We start from the raw sequence: 20,466 nt of genomic DNA on the forward strand, positions 1-20,466 counted from the left end.
GTTCGGACAGACATTCATCTATGAGGTATGAAAAAATAAATTCAGCACGCACAACAGTTAAACTCACTATTCATTACTTAATTTGTTTTAATACATCGTAAATGAATTTGTGTTTGATCTTCAGATTTCACACCGATGAATGGCAACCATCACTATGCTTTGCCGGCCGAATGGAAGTGTTTCGCCATTGACGTGCACACAAGTACAAAGTTACAAAATAACTGCAAACATATTCATGGAACCCAAGTGGACATCAAGTTCGTACAAATTAGTTTTTTTCTTCTTTTAGGGAGGTTCATACAAATTAGTTACCTGGAGATTAGTAGGAATGTGAGTATCTTGAAGATAAAATTGAGAACCGGATGTCGTAAGGAGTGTAAGTTGTCTGGCGAGACGTAAATAAGCCAACAATAACAACAAAATGTACAAAGTACTAAAAACAAATGTGAAAAGAAAATTTCCCAATTTGCAGGCAGCTTCTATACATTTACATCAGGCTCCCATTCTCATTCCAAGAAACATGAAACCTATAACAAATGAAACCAAACGATCACAACATTAATTTCAGGAACCGAACTCACAAGCACACCCCAATCTACAAGTACTTGCACAGGACCACAAATAAGCGGGTATCGGAGGACATTTCATCATTTCTTCTTGGCAAATTCCTTAGCTTCCTTCTTTTCTCGCTCCAACTTTTCAAACACGCTGCCATCATAGACCGCCTTCATAGTCTCCTTGTGAAGAAACCCCTCCTTGTCTTTGCACAGCGCATAGAGAAGTCTCCACTCACCGAAGGCGCCCACCCTGTCATGTTTTTAATCCAAAAGCATGATGAGCTTAAAAAAGAGCGTGCTGCTTACATTTTCACATTGTTCACACTCGAGGTGAAGTAATCTTACCGTCCTTTGAAATCTTTAGGGTCCCTGTTTGCTTTAAGCATCTCCCCCAGCTCTTTGCTCGTTAGGGCATCAGGCCTGGTGTGGGAATGCTTCTTGAATATCTCCTTAAACTTTTCAGGAACGAACCTGCAATTTTGATCACAAAACCATAAGTTAGCAACTTTGCACGTGCACTCATGTTAATTGTAGAGTTTCTGAGTTTGTAGGACTAGCACGTCGTCTAGTTTGAAAAAGAAGCAATATATTCTCTCATCGGTGGCATGAGCATGATCTGTCTGCCCTAGGGCGGTGGGTATGCACGGGAACGTATCTGGTGCACCGACGCAATTGGTGCTACCGGTGCACCGAACCCCGTTGCACATTAAAAAATATTCAAAAAAATCTAGAAAAAAAATCAGTGCATTGACGCAACATCACTGTAAGTTGTCACAAAAATTCACGTCAAAATTCAAAACATTGCTCGAGATACAAAAATGACAAATTTTACATCAATGTGCTAATGGGCCAAAACTGAAGCCCAACTTGTGTTATGTACTATTCAGTGTCAAATTTATCATTTTTGTATCTCGAACAATGTTACGAATTTCGATTTGAATTTTTGTGACAATATACATTGATGTTGTGTCAATGCACTATTTTTTTTACAGATTTTTTCGAACATTTTAGAATGTGCGACGGGGGACCGGTGCACCGATAGCACCAATTGCTCCGGTGCACCAGATACATTCCCGGGTATGCACATGGTATGGTAGGCTAAGTTAGAGTCGTCGTAGTCGTAGCTACTGTATAAAGTAGTACCTTCCGTTGGTATCGTACACGTCTGTGTCACTCCCATGCTTGCCCTGCTGGATGGTCTTCACGTAGATTGGGAACTTGAAAGCCGGAGGTTTCACGTTCGCCTGCAGCAATATATAAACTCGAGTCGATCAGCACCTCTTTAAGCACGCAAGAAAAATAATAATGGAAGCTAATTTCATGCCACTTGGTTCAGTTTTGACAGATCCCAACTGCTTTGTTGATGTAAGTAGAGTACGTATAAATCTACTTCGCTCCTGCTTCCTTTTCTGGTAAAACTAGCTGGCATCTCTTTCTTTCTTTCATTTGCCGCGAAAGGCAAGGACTCTGCGGTGCACCATTTGAAAGGAAGCAAACGCCCGCCAAACCCGCCGGAAGGCGCGCGCGAAGCCAAAAAACGGAAAGACAAACGGAAAGCCAGCGGTCCAACTAGTTCGCGTACAGCACCAAGTCATCAACAACAGTGCTGTAGTAGCATCAGGACCAGTACACTACGCGCGCATCTCCGTCTCCGTCATCCACATGGTGGACAGAGAGATCGATCGACCAGCGAGAGGGTTTTTTCGTACGTACGTACCGGTACGGTCTTGGGCGCGAGGAGGCCGTTGATGAGGACGGCGCCGGCGGCAGACACGACGACGCCGCAGCCGATGGCACGCAGCCCTTGGTAGGTCTCGGAGGGGTAGATGATGCCGTCCCTGTTCCGGTCGAAGAAGGCGGCGTGCTTCTGCAGCGGCGTCAGCTCGTGGTTGTACACGTCCGCCATGGAGGACTGCTCCTCCTTCACCTGCTGCTGCTGGCTCTCTGCGGCGTCCGCGGGTTTGGAGCCCATGGGTGGATGGATGGTTTCGGCCGGCCGGCGATCGAGGAGAGGGAGAGAGGGGGCCGGGAGAACGGTGTCGCGGGAGGATCAGCTGGATGTCTCGGTGTGATGTGATGCCAAGGTGACTGACGCGGGGAGAGGGAGAGATGGTGTGTGTCTTGTACCCGGGGAGTTCGTGGGGTATATGTAGTACGCGCTCCAAGCCTCCATCCATGGGTGCCGTGCGCGCGGGCACCAGCCAGCCATCGGCCAAGCATGCGAGGCACTTCATTTAATTTCTCCACGATCTCGCTGCTGCTGTTTCCTTAGACTTGGCACCGCCCCACCTTTGGTAGTACTACTAGGGCGTGTTTGGCGCCCGTAGCAGCTGGGGCTGGCTTAGCTGAGACTGGCTCAACTTGATTGTCCCCATCTATACCTCTCGCATTAGGACAACATTTTTGGCACAATGTTTGGTTGCCTGCATTGCCTCGCTCACGCAACTACACGGTATTTGGTTGTATACGCGGGATATGATTAAGTGTGAACACTTACACTTAACGCACACAGTTACACCGTGCCTCGCGATTGCGGTGGACGGTGACCGTGGCGCCGTGTTCGACACGATGAACACGAAGTCTCAGACGAGCGTTCTTGCCGGCGCCGCGGCGAACTGGTTGCTAGCGTCTCTGCCGTAGAGAAAGTCCATGCGGGGGAGCATTGAGGCAGAGGACGGGGGAGGAGAAATGCATTGTGTGTTGGACCATGGCGACGGCGGGCAACTGTTGTTGTGGCGCACGCGGCGACACACGTACACGGAGTCGTGCGCGAGCGACACCGTCGGCGACACGGAGAACTAGTTGCTAGCCTCGTTGTCGCAGAGAAAGTCCGAACGAGACAATGGATAGAGGAGAAGAAATGACCTGCTTACGTCATGGCAGCGTCGGTGCAGTAGGACGAGAGGAAGGAGGCCAAGATAACCAAAGCCGGAGACACACTCTAGTGTAGTAGAGTATTTAACCAAAAACTACCACATTTGCCGGAAACGTGACGAAAAACTACGACTCTATGATTTTGTGCGAAAAACTACCAAATTTTTCCTAAACCGTGGCAAAAAATTACCAACTCACGAAAGCGCTCGGTTCGCCCGCGCTAACCCCGATTCTGACCGGTTGGGCCCGCGAACAGTTGCCACGCTGGCTAACGGCCGGCGTGCGTTGACGGCCGTTAACGGCCCGTCCGCTGTCGGGACGTCGGCTATCGGTCGGGTGCGGTGCGGGTCAAGATCTGATCCGTTCCCCTCTCGCTGCACTCTTCCGTCCTCTCCCTCTCTCTGAACTAGGTGGCGGCGGCGGCGGTGGTTCCGGAGTGGGGCGTCGGCGATATGGGTGGTGGCGGCGGCCGCGACGCTGGCGGCGGTGGCACAAGTTTGGACGTTGCGGGCTCAGTCGACAATTGGTTGGGGAGCAGCAGTTTCTCGACGCAGGCCGGCTCGCAGCAGCAGGAGGCACAGCTCGCCCAGTCATCGCTAATGGGTTGCAGGTATGGAAATATCATCTGGTTAGCTGCTTCAATATGTCAAATTGGTTAGCTGCTCATGAATTGGTTAGCTGCTTCAATCTGGCAAATTAGTAAGATGTGTTTGTTAGAGATTGTTGTGTAGTAAACTGTATTGCACTTGTAGCTCTGTCATTTTCAATTCAATTCATGAGCACCTATTTCTGCAGTTTTGCTAACAAGAAGTGGGAGATATGGTTTCATTTAGAAGGGAGAAACCTTGTGAAAAGGGGTATATATGAGTCAGATATATCTTTTGTTACTCTACAATCACTCATTGCTAGTGAAGGGTATGGGCAGAGTGATTACATGTACTATGTGAAGGAGGAGGAAATTGGATCTGACAGAGTAAAGTATTTAGGTAATGAAGCTAGTGTTCATGAAATGTTGGAGTTTTTTAATCATGTCAATGTTGTGAACATAAGGGTTGTGAGAGATGTTGAACCTGGAATAAGCACACATGCTATTCAGAATTACATGAACACTCAAGAGAGTTGCTGTGTGCAAAAGGTTGTGGAGCAATCTGAGCTTCAGAATGAGATAGATGATAGAAAGGCTCAGCTTGAGAGGAGCAGGATTCTAAGAGAGGCAGATTTGAATCACTTTGAAGGAGACACTGAAGTGTCTGAATTTTGTTCTGATGATTCAGTTCATTCAGATGGGAGTGCTGAAGCTGTTCAACAAATGGAAATAGAGCGTGCCTCTGAAGAGGAAACAGCATTGCAAAGTACTGCTATTGTGAAACATGGGAAGAACCCTGGGCCAACTAGCAGATGTCACAGTGAGGTAGAGAAAAAACATTTTGAAGATTGGTTTCCTGAAGCAGATGAGTTTTGTTTTGCTGGTGATGCAAGCATAAGTGATGAGGAAGAAGAAGATGAAGTTGAACTACCATACCTCATGAAGAAGCCAAAGACAAAGAGTAGTAGGAAAAAGATGAAGGAAAGGGTATATTTTGACCCTTCAATTCCCAATTCACATTTACTCTTGTGCAAGAGCTTGTGTTTTGATTCTGTTTACCAGTTCAGAGAAGCATTAAGAGATTTTCATATAAGGACTTTGAGGTCTTTTCACTACCGCAGGAACACTCCAACAAGAATTATTGTTTGGTGTTCACGGAGAGAGCATGGATGTGAATTTTGCATGTGTGCCTCCATGATAGCTCATGAAAGAACATTTTGCATTAAGAAGTGTAACATGGAGCACACTTGTCCAACATCAGCAGAGAACACAAAGGTTACTGCTAAGTGACTTTCCAAAGCAGTTGAGCCTTCTCTTAGAGCAGATCCTAGAGCACCTGTGGATTCACTTATTAAAAACAGCAAAGTCAAGTTTTCAGTTGATGTATCAAAGAGTGTGGCCTATAGGGCAAGGAGGAAGGCTATTAAGGTTGTACAAGGTGACCAGAAGGAGCAGTACTATAGACTGAGGGACTACCTACAAGAAGTTCTTGACACAAACCTTGGTAGCAGGTGTGTAGTTACAACATTTGAGGACCCAGAAAACCCTGACCCAACTCCTAGATTTAAGTACATGTTCTACTGCTTGCATGCATCAAAGCAGGGATTTCTTAATGGTTGCAGGCCCTTTATAGGTAAACCTATAACTGCATTTTGTTCAAAATATCTTGTTGTAATTTTTTGGTAACTAATTTGGGTATGGATGCAGGGCTTGATGGTTGCTTCATCAAGCTAACCACTGGACAGCAAATTCTTACAGCCACAGGAAGAGATGGCAACAACAACATCTACCCCATAGCCTTTGGTGTGGTTGATAAGGAAGATTCAGAAAGTTAGACATGGTTCTTAACCCAGCTAAGATGTTGTATTGGAAGTGGAAGCAAATTTGGAACCTACACCATTATTTCTGACATGCAAAAGGTATGCAACCTATCTTAGCCAGTAGTTCAGATAAATATAGTTATTACTGGCTTTATTTATTTTTGTTCATGACCATGATTATTAATTTACAACCAGGGTCTTCTTAAGGCTATAAATGAGGTGTTCCCTGATTCCCCTCAGAGATACTGCCTCGGGCACATCTATGCAAATTTTCAGTCAGCTGGTTTCAGATGAGCAGAACTAAAAAAGCTAGTAGATAAGGCTAGCTACTCATTCATCAAACATGACCATGAATTAGAAATGGCAGAGCTTAAAGCAGAGTGTCAGAATGCCTGGAAGTGGCTTACAAAAATTCCAAAGGAGACTTGGTGTAGGTCTTCAATGGATTACAATTGCAAAACTGATCTTGTTGTGAACAACCTTAGTGAGGTTTTCAACAAAATGATCCTTGATGTTAGGGCCAAACCAATTAGGACTATATTTGAAGGAATAAGGACTAAGCAGATGATCAAAAGGCAGAAGACTAGGAAAAAAATAGAGAACAACAGGTGGATGATCACACCCAACTATTCAGAGAAACTAGAGGAGAATAAGAAGTATGCCAAATTTTGTGAGGCACATAAGGCTGGTCCTGACATTTGGCAAGTGTCTAGTAAGGAAAATCAATACTGTGTCAACCTAGCTACTAACTCATGTGACTGCAGGAGGTGGGATATGACAGGTGTGACATGCAGTCATGTAATCGCAGCAATGAGCAAGATTCACATGCACCCAGAGGACTATGTGCATGAATTTTTCAAAAAACCACTATATATTGAAGCATACAAAGACATAGTGTACCCTGTCCCTAGTCCTGGATTCTAGCCTGACACCCATACTCAGGATATTGAGCCACCAGTGTTCAAAGAAAAAGTAGGGAAGAAACAAACAGCTAGGAGAAAGGGCCAGTTTGAGGTGCCTGCACCAAAAGACACAAGCAGGATGGGAACAATTACATGCAGCAATTGTGGTCTACGGGGCCATAGATTTACTTACAGTGGGAAAGCTCTAAACCCAAGCCTTCAGATGAGAAAGAACTTACACCAGGTCATTTAAAAATGTTGCATTCTTTTTTTAGTTAATAGTTGTTTAATTATTTTAGGTCTGCAACAATTGTACTAACTGTTGGGTTTCGTAGTAATTTCAAAAAAAATCCTACGCACATGCAAGATCATGGTGATGCATAGCAACGAGAGGGGGAGAGTGTAATCTACGTACCCTTGTAGATCGACAACGGAAGCGTTAACTTGGTTGATGTAGTCGTACGTCTCCACGGCCCGACCGATCAAGCACCGAAACTACGGCACCTCCGAGTTCTAGCACACGTTCAGCTCGATGACGATCCCCGGACTCCGATCCAGCAAAGTGTCGGGGAAGAGTTCCGTCAGCACGACGGCATGGTGACGATCTTGATGTACTACCGTCGCAGGGCTTCGCCTAAGAACCGCTACAATATTATCGAGGACTATGGTGGAAGGGGGCACTACACACGGCTAAAAATATGATCACGTGGATCAACTTGTGTCTCTAGGGGTGCCCCTTGCCTCCGTATATAAAGGCTCAAAGGGGGGCTGGCCGGCCAAGAGGAGGCGCGCCAGGAGGAGTCCTACTCCCTTCGGGAGTAGGACTCCCCCCCTTTCCTAGTTGGAATAGGATTCGCGGAGGGGGGAAAAGAGGAGAGAGAGGAGGAAGGGGGGCCGGCCCCCTCTCCTTGTCCTATTCGAACCAAGGGGGGGAGGGGCGCGCGGCCCATCTATGGCCACCTCCCCTCTCTTCCACTAAGGCCCACTAAGGCCCATATACCTCCCGGGGGGTTCCGGTAACCCCCCGGTACTCCGATAAAATCCCGATTTCACCCGGAACACTTCCGATATCCAAACATAGGCTTCCAATATATCAATCTTTATGTCTCGACCATTTCGAGACTCCTCGTCATGTCCGTGATCACATCCGGGACTCCGAACAAACTTCGGTACATCAAAATGTATAAACTCATAATATAACTGTCATCGTAACCTTAAGCGTGCTGACCCTACGGGTTCAAGAACAATGTAGACATGACCGAGACACGTCTCCGGTCAATAACCAATAGCGGAACCTGGATGCTCATATTGGCTCCTACATATTCTATGAAGATCTTTTATCGGTCAGACCGCATAACAACATACGTTGTTCCCTTTGTCATCGGTATGTTACTTGCCCGAGATTCGATCGTCGGTATCCCATACCTAGTTCAATCTTGTTACTGGCAAGTCTCTTTACTCGTTTTGTAATACATCACCCCGCAACTAACTCATTAGTTGCAATGCTTGCAAGGCTTCAGTGATGTGCATTACCGAGAGGGCCCGGAGATACCTCTCCGACAATCGGAGTGACAAATCCTAATCTCGAAATACGCCAACCCAACATGTACCTTTGGAGACACCTGTAGAGCTCCTTTATAATCACCCAGTTACGTTGTGACGTTTGGTAGCACACAAAGTGTTCCTCCGGCAAACGGGAGTTGCATAATCTCATAGTCATAGGAACATGTATAAGTCATGAAGAAAGCAATAGCAACATACTAAACGATCGGGTGCTAAGCTAATGGAATGGGTCATGTCAATCAGATCATTCAACTAATGATGTGATCATGTTAATCAAATGACAACTCTTTGTCCATGGTTAGGAAACATAACAATCTTTGATTAATGAGCTAGTCAAGTAGAGGCATACTAGTGACACTCTGTTTGTCTATGTATTCACACATGTATTATGTTTCCGGTTAATACAATTCTAGCATGACTAATAAACTTTTATCATGATATAAGGAAATAAATAATAACTTTATTATTGCCTCTAGGGCATATTTCCTTCAGTCTCCCACTTGCACTAGAGTCAATAATCTAGATCACACAATAATGATTCTAACACCCATGGAGCCTTGGTGCTGATCATGTTTTGCTCGTGGAAGAGGCTTAGTCAACGGGTATGCTACATTCAGATCCATATGTATCTTGCAAATCTCTATGTCTCCCACCTGGACTAGATCCCGGATGGAATTGAAGCGTCTTTTGATGTGCTTGGTTCTTTTGTGAAATCTGGATTCCTTCGCCAAGGCAATTGCACCAGTATTGTCACAAAAGATTTTCATTGGACCCGATGCACTAGGTATGACACCTAGATCGGATATGAACTCCTTCATCTAGACTCCTTCGTTTGCTGCTTCCGAAGTAGCTATGTACTCCGCTTCACATGTAGATCCCGCCACGACGCTTTGTCTAGAACTGCACCAACTGACAGCTCCACCGTTTAATGTAAACACGTATCCGGTTTGCGATTTAGAATCGTCCGGATCAGTGTCAAAGCTTGCATCAACGTAACCGTTTACGATGAGCTCTTTGTCACCTCCATATATGAGAAACATATCCTTAGTCCTTCTAAGGTACTTCAGGATGTTCTTGACCGCTGTCCAGTGATCCACTCCTGGATTACTTTGGTACCTCCCTGCTAGACTTATAGCAAGGCACACATCAGGTCTGGTACACAACATTTCATACATGATAAAGCCTATGGCTGAAGCATAGGGAACATCTTCCATTTTTCTCTCTATCTTCTGCAGTGGTCGGGCATTGAGTCTGACTCAACTTCACACCTTGTAACACAGGCAAGAACCCTTTCTTTGCTTGATCCATTTTGAACTTCTTCAAAACTTTGTCAAGGTATGTGCTTTGTGGAAGTCCAATTAAGCGTCTTGATCTATCTCTATAGATCTTAATGCCTAATATGTAAGCAGCTTCACCGAAAGTCTACAGAGCTCCCACTCACTTTCTTGTAAATACAGGCTTCTCCGAAAGTCTGTATAAAACCAAATGCTTTGATCACACTATCAAAGCATTTATTCCAACTCCGAGAGGCTTGCACCAGTCCATAAATGGATCGCTGGAGCTTGCACACTTTGTTAGCTCCCTTTGGATCGACAAAACCCTCTGGTTGCATCATATACAACTCTTCTTCCAGAAATCCATTCAGGAATGCAGTTTTGACATCCATCTGCCAAATTTCATAATCATAAAATGCGGCAATTCCTAACATGATTCGGACAGACTTAAGCATCGCTACGGGTGAGAAGGTCTCATCGTAGTCAATTCCTTGAACTTGCTATAATCCTTTTGCGACAAGTCGAGCTTTGTAGACAGTAACATTACCGTCAGCGTCAGTCTTCTTCTTGAAGATCCATTTATTCTCAATTGCTTGCCGATCATTGGGCAAGTCAACCAAAGTCCACACTTTGTTCTCATACATGGATCCCATCTCAGATTTCATGGCTTCAAGCCATTTTGCGGAATCTGGGCTCACCATCGCTTATTTATAGTTCGTAGGTTCATCATGATCTAGCAGCATGACTTCCAGAACAGGATTACCGTACCACTCTGGCGCGGATCTCACTCTGGTTGATCTACGAGGTTCAGTAGTATCTTGTCCTGAAGTTTCATGATCATTATCATTAGCTTCCTCACTAATTGGTGTAGGTGTCACAGAAACAGTTTTCTGTGATGCACTACTTTCTAATAAGGGAGCAGGTATAGTTACCTCGTCAAGTTCTACTTTCCTCCCACTCACTTCTTTCGAGAGAAACTCCTTCTCCAGAAAGTTTCCGAACTTAGCAACAAAAGTCTTGCCTTCGGATCTGTGATAGAAGGTGTATCCAATAGTCTCCTTTGGATATCCTATGAAGACATATTTCTCCGATTTGGGTTCGAGCTTACCAGGTTGAAGCTTTTTCACATAAGCAGCGCAGCCCCAAACTTTCAGAAATGACAACTTTGGTTTCTTGCCAAACCATAGTTCATAAGGCGTCGTCTCAACGGATTTTGATGGTGCCCTATTTAACGTGAATGCGGCCGTCTCCAAAGCATAACCCCAAAATGATAGCGGTAAATCAGTAAGAGACATCATAGATCGCACCATATCTAGTAAAGTACGATTATGACGTTCGAACACACCATTACGCTGTGGTGTTCCGGGTGGCGTGAGTTGCGAAACTATTCCGTATTGTTTCAAATGTACACCAAACTCGTAACTCAAATATTCGCCTCCACGATCAGATCGTAGAAACTTTATTTTCTTGTTGCGATGATTTTCAACTTCACTCTGAAATTCTTTGAACTTTTCAAACATTTCAGACTTATGTTTCATTAAGTAGATATACCTATATCTGCTTAAGTTATATGTGAAGGTGAGAAAATAACGATATCCGCCACGAGCCTCAATATTCATCGGACCACATACATCTGTATGTATGATTTCCAACAAATCTGTTGCTCTCTCCATAGTACCAGAGAACGGTGTTTTAGTCATCTTGCCCATGAGGCACGGTTCGCAAGTACCAAGTGATTCATAATCAAGTGGTTCCAAAAGTCCATCAGTATGGAGTTTCTTCATGCGCTTTACACCGATATGACCTAAACGGCAGTGCCACAAATAAGTTGCACTATCATTATTAACTCTGCATCTTCTGGCTTCAACATTATGAATATGTGTGTCACTACTATCGAGATTCAATAAGAATAGACCATTCTTCAAGGGTGCATGACCATAAAAGATATTACTCATATAAATAGAACAACCATTATTCTCTGATTTAAATGAATAACCGTCTCGCATCAAACAAGATCCAAATATAATGTTCATGCTTAACGCTGGCACCAAATAACAATTATTTAGGTCTAATATTAATCCTGAAGGTAGATGTAGAGGTAGCGCGCCGACCATGATCACATCGACTTTGGAACCGTTTCCCACGCGCATCGTCACCTCGTCCTTAGCTAATCTTTGCTTAATCCGTAGTCCCTGTTTCGAGTTGCAAATATTAGCAACAGAACCAGTATCAAATACCCAGGTGCTACTGCGAGCATTAGTAAGGTACACATCAATAACATGTATATCACATATACCTTTGTTCACCTTGCCATCCTTCTTATCGGCCAAATACTTGGGGCGGATTGAATCCGTGATCTGAGGTTTATCCTCATTGCTGCACAGAAGAATTATGTCCTTGATGCACCGCTAGGTGACAGACCTATTGCAGAAGCAGATGCAGACGTTATGAACGTTTGGCTAGCTCAATATGATGACTACTTGATAGTATAGTGCACCATGCTTAATGGCTTAGAATCGGGACTTCAAAGACGTTTTGAACGTCATGGACCATATGAGATGCTCCAGGAGTTGAAGTTAATATTTCAAGCAAATACCCGAGTTGAGAGATATGAAGTCTCCAACAAGTTCTATAGCTAAAAGATGGAGGAGAATCGCTCAACTAGTGAGCATGTGCTCAGATTGTCTGGGTACTACAATCGCTTGAATCAAGTGGGAGTTAATCTTCCAGATAAGATAGTGATTGACAGAATTCTCTACTCACCATCACCAAGTTAGTAGAACTTCGTGATGAACTATAGTATGCAAGGGATGATGAAAACGATTCCCAAGCTCTTCATGATGAAATCGATGAAGGTAGAAATCAAGAAAGAGCATGAAGTGTTGATGGTTGACAAGATCACTAGTTTCAAGAAAAGGGCAAAGGAAAAAAGGGGAACTTCAAGAAGAACAGTAAGCAAGTTGCTGCTCAAGTGAAGAAGCCCAAGTCTGGTCCTAAGCCTGAGACTAAGTGCTTCTACTGCAAAGGGACTGGTCACTGAAAGCGGAACTACCCCAAGTGATTGGCGGATCAGAAGGATGGCAAAGTGAACATAAGTATATTTGATATACATATTATTGATGTGTACTTTACTAGTGTTTATAGCAACCCCTCAGTATTTGATACTAGTTCAGTTGCTAAGATTAGTAACTCGAAACGGGGGTTGCAGAATAAACAGAGACTAGTTAAGGGTGAAGTGACGATGTGTATTGGAAGTGGTTCCAAGATTGATATGATCATCATCGCACACTCCCTATACTTTCGGGATTAATGTTGAACCTAAATAAGTGTTATTTGGTGTTTGCGTTGAGCATAAATATGATTTGATCATGTTTATTGTAATACGGTTATTCATTTAAGTAAGAGAATAAATTGTTGTTCTATTTACATGAATAAAACCTCATATGGTTACACACCCAATGAAAATAGTTCATTGGATCTCGATCGTAGTGATACACATAATCATAATATTGAAACCAAAAGATGCAAAGTTAATAATGATAGTGCAACTTATTTGTGGCACTGCCATTTAGGTCATATTGGTGTAAAGTGCATGAAGAAATTCCATACTGATGGGCTTTTGGAATCACTTGATTATGAATCAGTTGATGCTTACGAACCATGCCTCATGGGCAAGATGACCAAGACTCCGTTCTTCGGAACAATGGAGCGAGCAACAGATTTGTTGGAAATCATACATACTGATGTATGTGGTCCGATGAATATTGAGGCTCGCGACGGGTATCATTATTTTCTGATCTTCACAGATGATTTGAGCAGATATGAGTATATCTACTTGATGAAACATAAGTCTGAAACATTTGAAAAGTTCAAATAATTTCAGGGTGAAGTGGAATATCATCGTGACAAGAAAATAAGATTTCTACGGTCTGATCGCGGAGACAGATATTTGAGTTACGAGTTTGGTCTTCAACTAAAACATTGTGGAATAGTTTCACAAACTCATGCCACCTGGAACACCACAGCATAATGGTGTGTCCGATCATCATAACCGTACTTTATTGGATATAGTGCAATCTATGATGTCTCTTACCGATCTACCACTATCGTTTTGGGGTTATGCATTAGAGACAGTTGCCTTCACGTTAAAAAGGGCACCATCTAAATCCGTTGAGACGACACAATCTGAATTATGGTTTGGCAAGAAACCAAAGTTGTCGTATCTTAAAGTTTTGGGTTGTGATGCTTATGTGAAAAAGTTTCATCCTGATAAGCTCAAACCCAAATCGAAGAAATATGTCTTCATAGGATACCCAAAGGAGACTGTTGGGTACACCTTCTATCATAGATCCGAAGGCAAGACATTCGTTGCTAAGAATGGATCCTTTCTAGAGAAGGAGTTTCTCTCGAAAGAAGTGAGTGGGAGGAAAGTAGAAAACTTGATAAGGTAATTGTAGCTTCTCCCTTATTGGAAAGTAGTTCATCACAGAAATCTGTTCTTGAGACTACTACACCAATTAGTGAGGAAGCTAATGATGATGATCATGTAACTTCATATCAAGTTACTACCGAATCTCGTAGGTAAACCAGAGTGAGATCCGCACCAGAGTGGTACGGTAATCCTGTTCTGGAAGTCATGTTACTAGAACATGATGAACTTGCGAACTATGAGGAAGCGATGATGAGCCCAGATTCCACGAAATGGTTTGAGGCCATGAAATCTGAGATATGATCCATGTATGAGAACAAAGTATGGACTTTGATGGATTTTCCCGATGATCAGCAAGCCATAGAAAATAAATGGATCTTCAAGAGGAAGACGGACGATGATAGTAGTGTTACTATCTACAAAGCTAGACTTGTCGAAAAAGGTTTTTGACAAAGTTCAAGGTGTTGACTACGATGAAATTTTCTCACTCGTAGCGATGCTAAAGTCTGTCCAAATCATATTAGCAATTGCCGCATTTTTATGAAATCTGGCAAATGGATAAACAAAACTACATTCCTTAATGGATTTAAAGAAGAGTTGTATATGATGCAACCAGAAGGTTTTGTCAATCCTAAAGGTGCTAACAAAATATGCAAGCTCCAACGATCCATCTATGGACTGGTGCAAGCATCTCGGAGTTGGAATATACGCTTTGATAAGTTGATCAAAGCATATAGTTTTATACAGACTTGCGGTGAAGCCTGTATTTACAAGAAAGTGAGTGGGAGCACTACATCATTTCTGATAAGTATATGTGTATGACATATTGTTGATCAGAAATAATGTAGAATTATTCTGCAAAGCATAAAGGAGTGTTTGAAATGATTTTTTCAAAGAAAACCTCGGTGAAGCTGCTTACATATTGAGCATCAAGACCTATAGAGATAGATCAAGACGCTTGATAAGTTTTTTTCAATGAGTACATACCTTGACAAGATTTTGAAGTAGTTCAAAATGGAACAGTCAAAGAAAGAATTCTTGCCTGTGTTACAAGGTGTGAAATTGAGTAAGACTCAAAGCCCGACCACGACAGAAAATAGAATGAGAATGAAAGTCATTCCCTATGCCTTGGCCATAGGTTCTATAAAGTATGCCATGCTGTGTACCAGACCTATTGTATACCCTACACTAATTTTGGCAAGGGAGTACAATAGTGATCTAGGGGTAGATCACTGGACAGCGGTAAAAAATTATCCTTAGTGGAATAAGGATATGTTTCTCGATTATGGAGGTGACAAAAGGTTCGTCGTAAAAGGGTTACGTCGATACAAGTTTTGGCACTGATCCGGATGACTCTTAGTCTTCATCTGGATACATATTGAAAGTGGGAGCAATTAGCTAAAGTAGCTCCGTGCAAAGCATTGTAGACATAGAAAATTGCAAAATACTTACGGATCTGAATATGGCAGACCCGTTGACTAAACTTCTCTCACAGGAAAAACATGATCACACCTTAGTACTCTTTGGGTGTTAATCACATAGCAATGTGAACTAGATTACTGACTCTAGTAAACCCTTTGGGTATAGGTCACATGACAATGTGAACTATGGGTGTTAATCACATGGTGATGTGAACTATTAGTGTTGAATCACATGGCGATGTGAACTAGATTATTGACTCTAGTGCAAGTGGGAGACTGAAGGAAATATGCCCTAGAGGCAATAATAAAGTTATTATTTATTTCCTTATATCATGATAAATGTTTATTATTCATGCTAGAACTGTATTAACCGGAAACATAATACATGTGTGAATACATAGACAAACAGAGTGTCACTAGTATGCCTCTACTTGACTAGCTGGTTAATCGAAGATGGTTATGTTTCCTAACCATGAACAAAAGAGTTGTTATTTGATTAACGGGATCACATCATTAGAAGAATGATATGATTGACTTGACCCATTCCGTTAGCTTAGCACTCGATCGTTTAGTATGTTGCTATTGCTTTCTTCATGACTTATGCATGTTCCTATGACTATGAGATTATGCAACTCCCGTTTGCCGGAGGAACATTTTGTGTGCTACCAAACGTCACAACATAACTGGGTGATTATAAAGGAGCTCTACAGGTGTCTCCAAAGATACATGTTGGGTTGGCGTATTTCGAGATTAGGATTTTTCACTCCGATTGTCGGAGAGGTATCTCTGGGCCCTCTCGGTAATGCACATCACATAAGCCTTGCAAGCATTGCAACTAATGAGTTAGTTGCGAGATGATGTATTACGGAACGAGTAAAGAGACTTGCCGGTAACGAGATTGAACTAGGTATTGAGATACCGACGATCGAATCTCGGGCAAGTAACATACCGATGACAAAGGGAACAACGTATGTTGTTATGCGGTCTGACCGATAAAGATCTTCGTAGAATATGTAGGAGCCAATATGAGCATCCAGGTTCCGCTATTGGTTATTGACCGGAGACGTGTCTCGGTCATGTCTACATTGTTCTCGAACCCGTAGGGTCCGCATGCTTAAGGTTTCGATGACAGTTATATTATGAGTTTATGAGTTTTGATGTACCGAAGGAGTTCGGAGTCCCGGATGAGATCGGGGACATGACAAGGAGTCTCGAAATGGTCGAGAGGTAAAGATCGATATATTGGACGACTATATTCAGACATCGGAAAGGTTCCGAGTGGTTCGGATATTTTTCGGAGTACCGGGGAGTTACAGGAATACGGGAGAAGAAGTATATGGGCCTTATTGGGCTTTAGGGGAGAGGGAGAGGCAGGCCACGCGCCCCCCCCCCCCAAGGCCTAGTCCGAATTGGACTAAGGGGAGGGGCTGCGCCCCCTCCTTCCTTCTCTTCCCTCTTCCCCTTCCTTGTCTCCTACTCCTACTACATGGAAGGACTCCTAGTTGGACTAGGAAAGGGGGAATCCTACTCCCGGTGGGAGTAGGACTCCCCTAGGGCGCGCCATAGAGAGGGTCGGCCCTCCCCTCCTCCACTCCTTTATATACGGGGGCAGGGGGCACCCCATAGACACACAAGTTGATCCTCGTGATCGTTTTCTTAGCCGTGTGCGGTGCCCCCCTCCACCATACTCCTCGATAATATCGTAGCGGTGCTTAGGCGAAGCCCTGCGACGGTAGAACATCAAGATCGTCACCATGCCGTCGTGCTGACGGAACTCTTCCTCGACACTTTGCTAGATCGGAGTCCGGGGATCGTCATCGAGCTGAACGTGTGCTAGAACTCGGAGGTGCCGTAGTTTCGGTGCTTGATCGGTCGGGCCGTGAAGACGTACGACTACATCAACCGCGTTGTCATAACGCTTCCGCTTCCGGTCTACGAGGGTACGTAGACAACACTCTCCCCTCTCGTTGCCATGCATCACCATGATCTTGCGTGTGCGTAGGAAATTTTTGAAATTACTACGTTACCCAACAGCCGCACCATCCCGCCGCCGACCATTCTGCTGTGGGCGATGCGCGAGGTGCATCGCTCCCCCGACCCCATGCAGCGCGCCCGATGGTGGATGTACCGCTCATCCACCACGCCGCCGGCCGCCGCGTACCACGTCACCCACGTCGTCCTCGCGCTCCCAGCCCCAATCAACAACGCCTACTAGGAGAGGCGCAATCCATGGGTCCTTGGGCCCTCTGACGACTCTGACGGCGAGTCTTTAGACGACGAGTCCTCTGACGACGAGTCCAGTGAAGATGATGAGGAGGAGTCGTCTGACAAATCTGACGACGAGGTGGATGAGGTCGTTGTCCTCTCCGACGACGAGCCTGAAGTGCAGCTGCTGGCTCCCGTCCTCGATGTCGTGGAGGGGGACAGGAACCTCCCAATCCACGTGGATGCGCTGCCGGAGGTCGATCTCCCAGACGGCGTCGTCGTGAAGCAAGAACAAGATGGCGGCGAGGAAGATGTGGTGGAGCCGGCGCCGGGCAAGAAGAAGAGGGTGGCCGTGACTGCAGTGCGCCGCTCCCAGCGCCTGAAGATGCTGAAGAAGGAGGAGTGAAGTGCTGCCTTCAGTTACTTCAGTGCAAAAAAATTCAGTTTCGTCAGTCCCGAACTTTCGTAAGTTCAGTAAGTTCCTAGGTTCAGTTTCGTCAGACACTATCTACTACTAGTTGTTATATATGTCAGGCACTATCTACTACTAGTTGCTTTCTATGTCAGACTATGAATGGCAGTACTATCTATCTATGTCAGACTATCTATATATGTTACTTGCTACTTGCTACTTGCTACATATGTTAAGTTATTTGTCACACTATCTAAGCTACTTGCTATATATGTTACTTGCTACTTGCCACTTCCAACTATGTCACTACTGTCAGCTATCCACACATGATATATGCAGAGTAAAGCAGCCTCATCATAGATAAAACTTTCTTACTTACTTAACTTAGCATGAGTACTCACTTAGCATAGTAGGTCTTAACATAATAGTCATTACATCATAGATAAAACCAACTAGTTCTTAAACCATAACAATACCTTCCTCCCTCATACCATTCTGAAAGCACATGAAACTTTCCCAAAATATACACCTAACATGCATGACATTCCAAGGCCAGCTATATATATAGGCCTACTAATTACTTAACCCACACACCAAGCACTTCACTCATTCATAATTGCCTTGATCCTCTCCAGCTTATCTTTGCTGGCATGCCCAACATTGAGCAGATCAGCAATCAGATACTCCAGCTTCTTCTTCTCTTGCTTAAGTAGGTCCCTGTCCCCCTCCACTTCCTTCATGGCCTTCCTCATGTTCTGAATGATATCTGCTTGGCTTTGAAGAATGCACCTTTGCTCCTTGGCAAGCTTCATCTTTTCCATACTTATCTCAATCTTTGCTTGATCCTCAAGTTGTTTCTTCTTTGCATTTAGATCATTGATTGCCTGACTGGTATAGTCCATGTCATGAGACATCTTGCCATCTTGATAGTCAAAAGCTTGGATACATCTTCCACCAACTGGCTGTAGTTGTTTGACAGGAAATCAATTTCCTTCTGTAGCTTGGCCACCTCTTTCTCATGGGCTTGTTTGTCCTTCACCCTCCCCAAGTTCTGCTCATGGTACATGTCCCAAATCCTTGTTAGGCACCTTTGTAGAATCTCTGGCCAAGGACCATCCACCCACTCCACAACCCCACAGTTCACACCTACATCCTAGAGAAGCAATTATTTATAATTAAGCACAAATTACTTAGTAACAAACTTAGTACAGATAACCAAAGTTCACACCAACATCAATATGCTCTCTGAATTATGCAAACATAATTCTTTCATAGTAAGCACACAACACCTGACTTAGCATCAGAGATAAATTCAGTTAACAGCTATATTAAGCAGTAAATATAAATTCATTTAACTCTGTTCTTTTTGAGTTAACAGCTATATTCAGTAAACACCTAACTAATACATTCAGTTCACAGTACACTAAAGATCTCTGCATGTAGGTGTTCTCAGGTTCAGTCATGTTTTGAATTCAGTTAACTAAAGATCTACTTTCACATATAGCTTCCATATGTATGGCACTTTCAAGTTTCAGTTCTAAACTACAACACACATCTCTGCACATCACACATCTCTGCACCACATGCTGCACCACACATCTCCAGCAGCAAAACACATCACACATCTCCACCAGCAAAACAAGTTAGCGTTCAAGATTTAATACCTACTGCACAGGACAACCCAGGAATCGCCTCCCAGTCAAAGCACCTTCAAAAGCCACCATCTTCTTCGGCCTCTGATGATGCATCATGTACGTCGGCTCAGATTCAGTGTAAGAACCACAGAAAAATGGTTCCACCACACTGTCAGGGGTTTTCTGCAAAAGAAACTTCGAATCAAACCAAAAGCAACTTGGAATCTCCAACTTCGATGAACTAACCCTAACCCTAACTCTGTTCCACCATTATGCACTTACAAAGAGCTGAGGATCCATTGAAACCATGTTGATGTCCTCGTCCTAGCTCTCCTCGTCATTCCAGGATGGCATCCTCAACTTCTACCGGCAGCAATGGCCGCGGCGGCGACGATGATAGGCTGACCTAGCTCAGAGCACCAGGGAGAAGGGAGAGGATGAGGATGAGTGAGAGCGAGCGAGGAGGAAGAGAATGAGCGAGTGGCTGAGCTCGCTCGCTCTCACTTATTGGTCGACCGACAGCCGACGTCCCGACAACGGACGGGCCGTTAACGGCCGTCAACGCGCGCCGGCCGTCCGTTAGCCAGCGTGGCAACTGTTCGCGGGCCCAAACGGTCAGAATTGGGGTTAACGCGGGCGAAGCGAGCGCTTTCGCGAGTTGGTTGTTTTTTGCCACGGTTTAGGAAAAAATTGGTAGTTTTTCACACAAAATTATAGAGTGGTAGTTTTTCGTCACGTTTCCGGCAAATGTGATAGTTTTTGATTAAATACTCAATGTAGTAGGATGCG

At 44.2% G+C, this 20,466-nt stretch overlaps 1 protein-coding gene and 1 pseudogene across 1 annotated transcript; both read right to left on the reverse strand.

Annotated features, from left to right (window-relative positions):
- Positions 1–446: 446 nt before the first annotated feature.
- Positions 447–2,692, reverse strand: LOC147958892 (putative peroxygenase 5). Its single transcript, XM_087536573.1, has 4 exons — positions 2,275–2,692; positions 1,701–1,801; positions 903–1,028; positions 447–807 (listed from the first exon to the last, which is right to left on the reverse strand). The coding sequence occupies exons 1-4, from the start codon at positions 2,527–2,529 to the stop codon at positions 648–650; spliced, it is 642 nt and encodes a 213-aa protein (XP_087392699.1). The 5' UTR covers positions 2,530–2,692; the 3' UTR covers positions 447–647.
- A 15,953-nt stretch (positions 2,693–18,645) lies between these two features.
- Positions 18,646–19,199, reverse strand: LOC147958893 (uncharacterized; annotated as a pseudogene).
- Between the last annotated feature and the right edge of the window lie 1,267 nt (positions 19,200–20,466).

This window comes from Triticum urartu, chromosome 7A (genome assembly GCF_056163025.1).
Source record: "Triticum urartu cultivar PI428250 chromosome 7A, HENAU_Tu73, whole genome shotgun sequence".
Classification (NCBI taxonomy): Eukaryota; Viridiplantae; Streptophyta; class Magnoliopsida; order Poales; family Poaceae; genus Triticum; species Triticum urartu.

Coding starts and splice junctions, on each gene's coding strand:
- LOC147958892 (XM_087536573.1), bottom strand. CDS start 2,529: ATGGGCTCCAAACCCGCGGACGCCGCAGAGAGCCAGCAGCAGCAGGTG. Junction 1,802..2,274: donor TCGCGCCCAAGACCGTACCG/GTACGTACGTAC, acceptor ATATTGCTGCAG/GCGAACGTGAAACCTCCGGC. Junction 808..902: donor CCTAAAGATTTCAAAGGACG/GTAAGATTACTT, acceptor AAAACATGACAG/GGTGGGCGCCTTCGGTGAGT.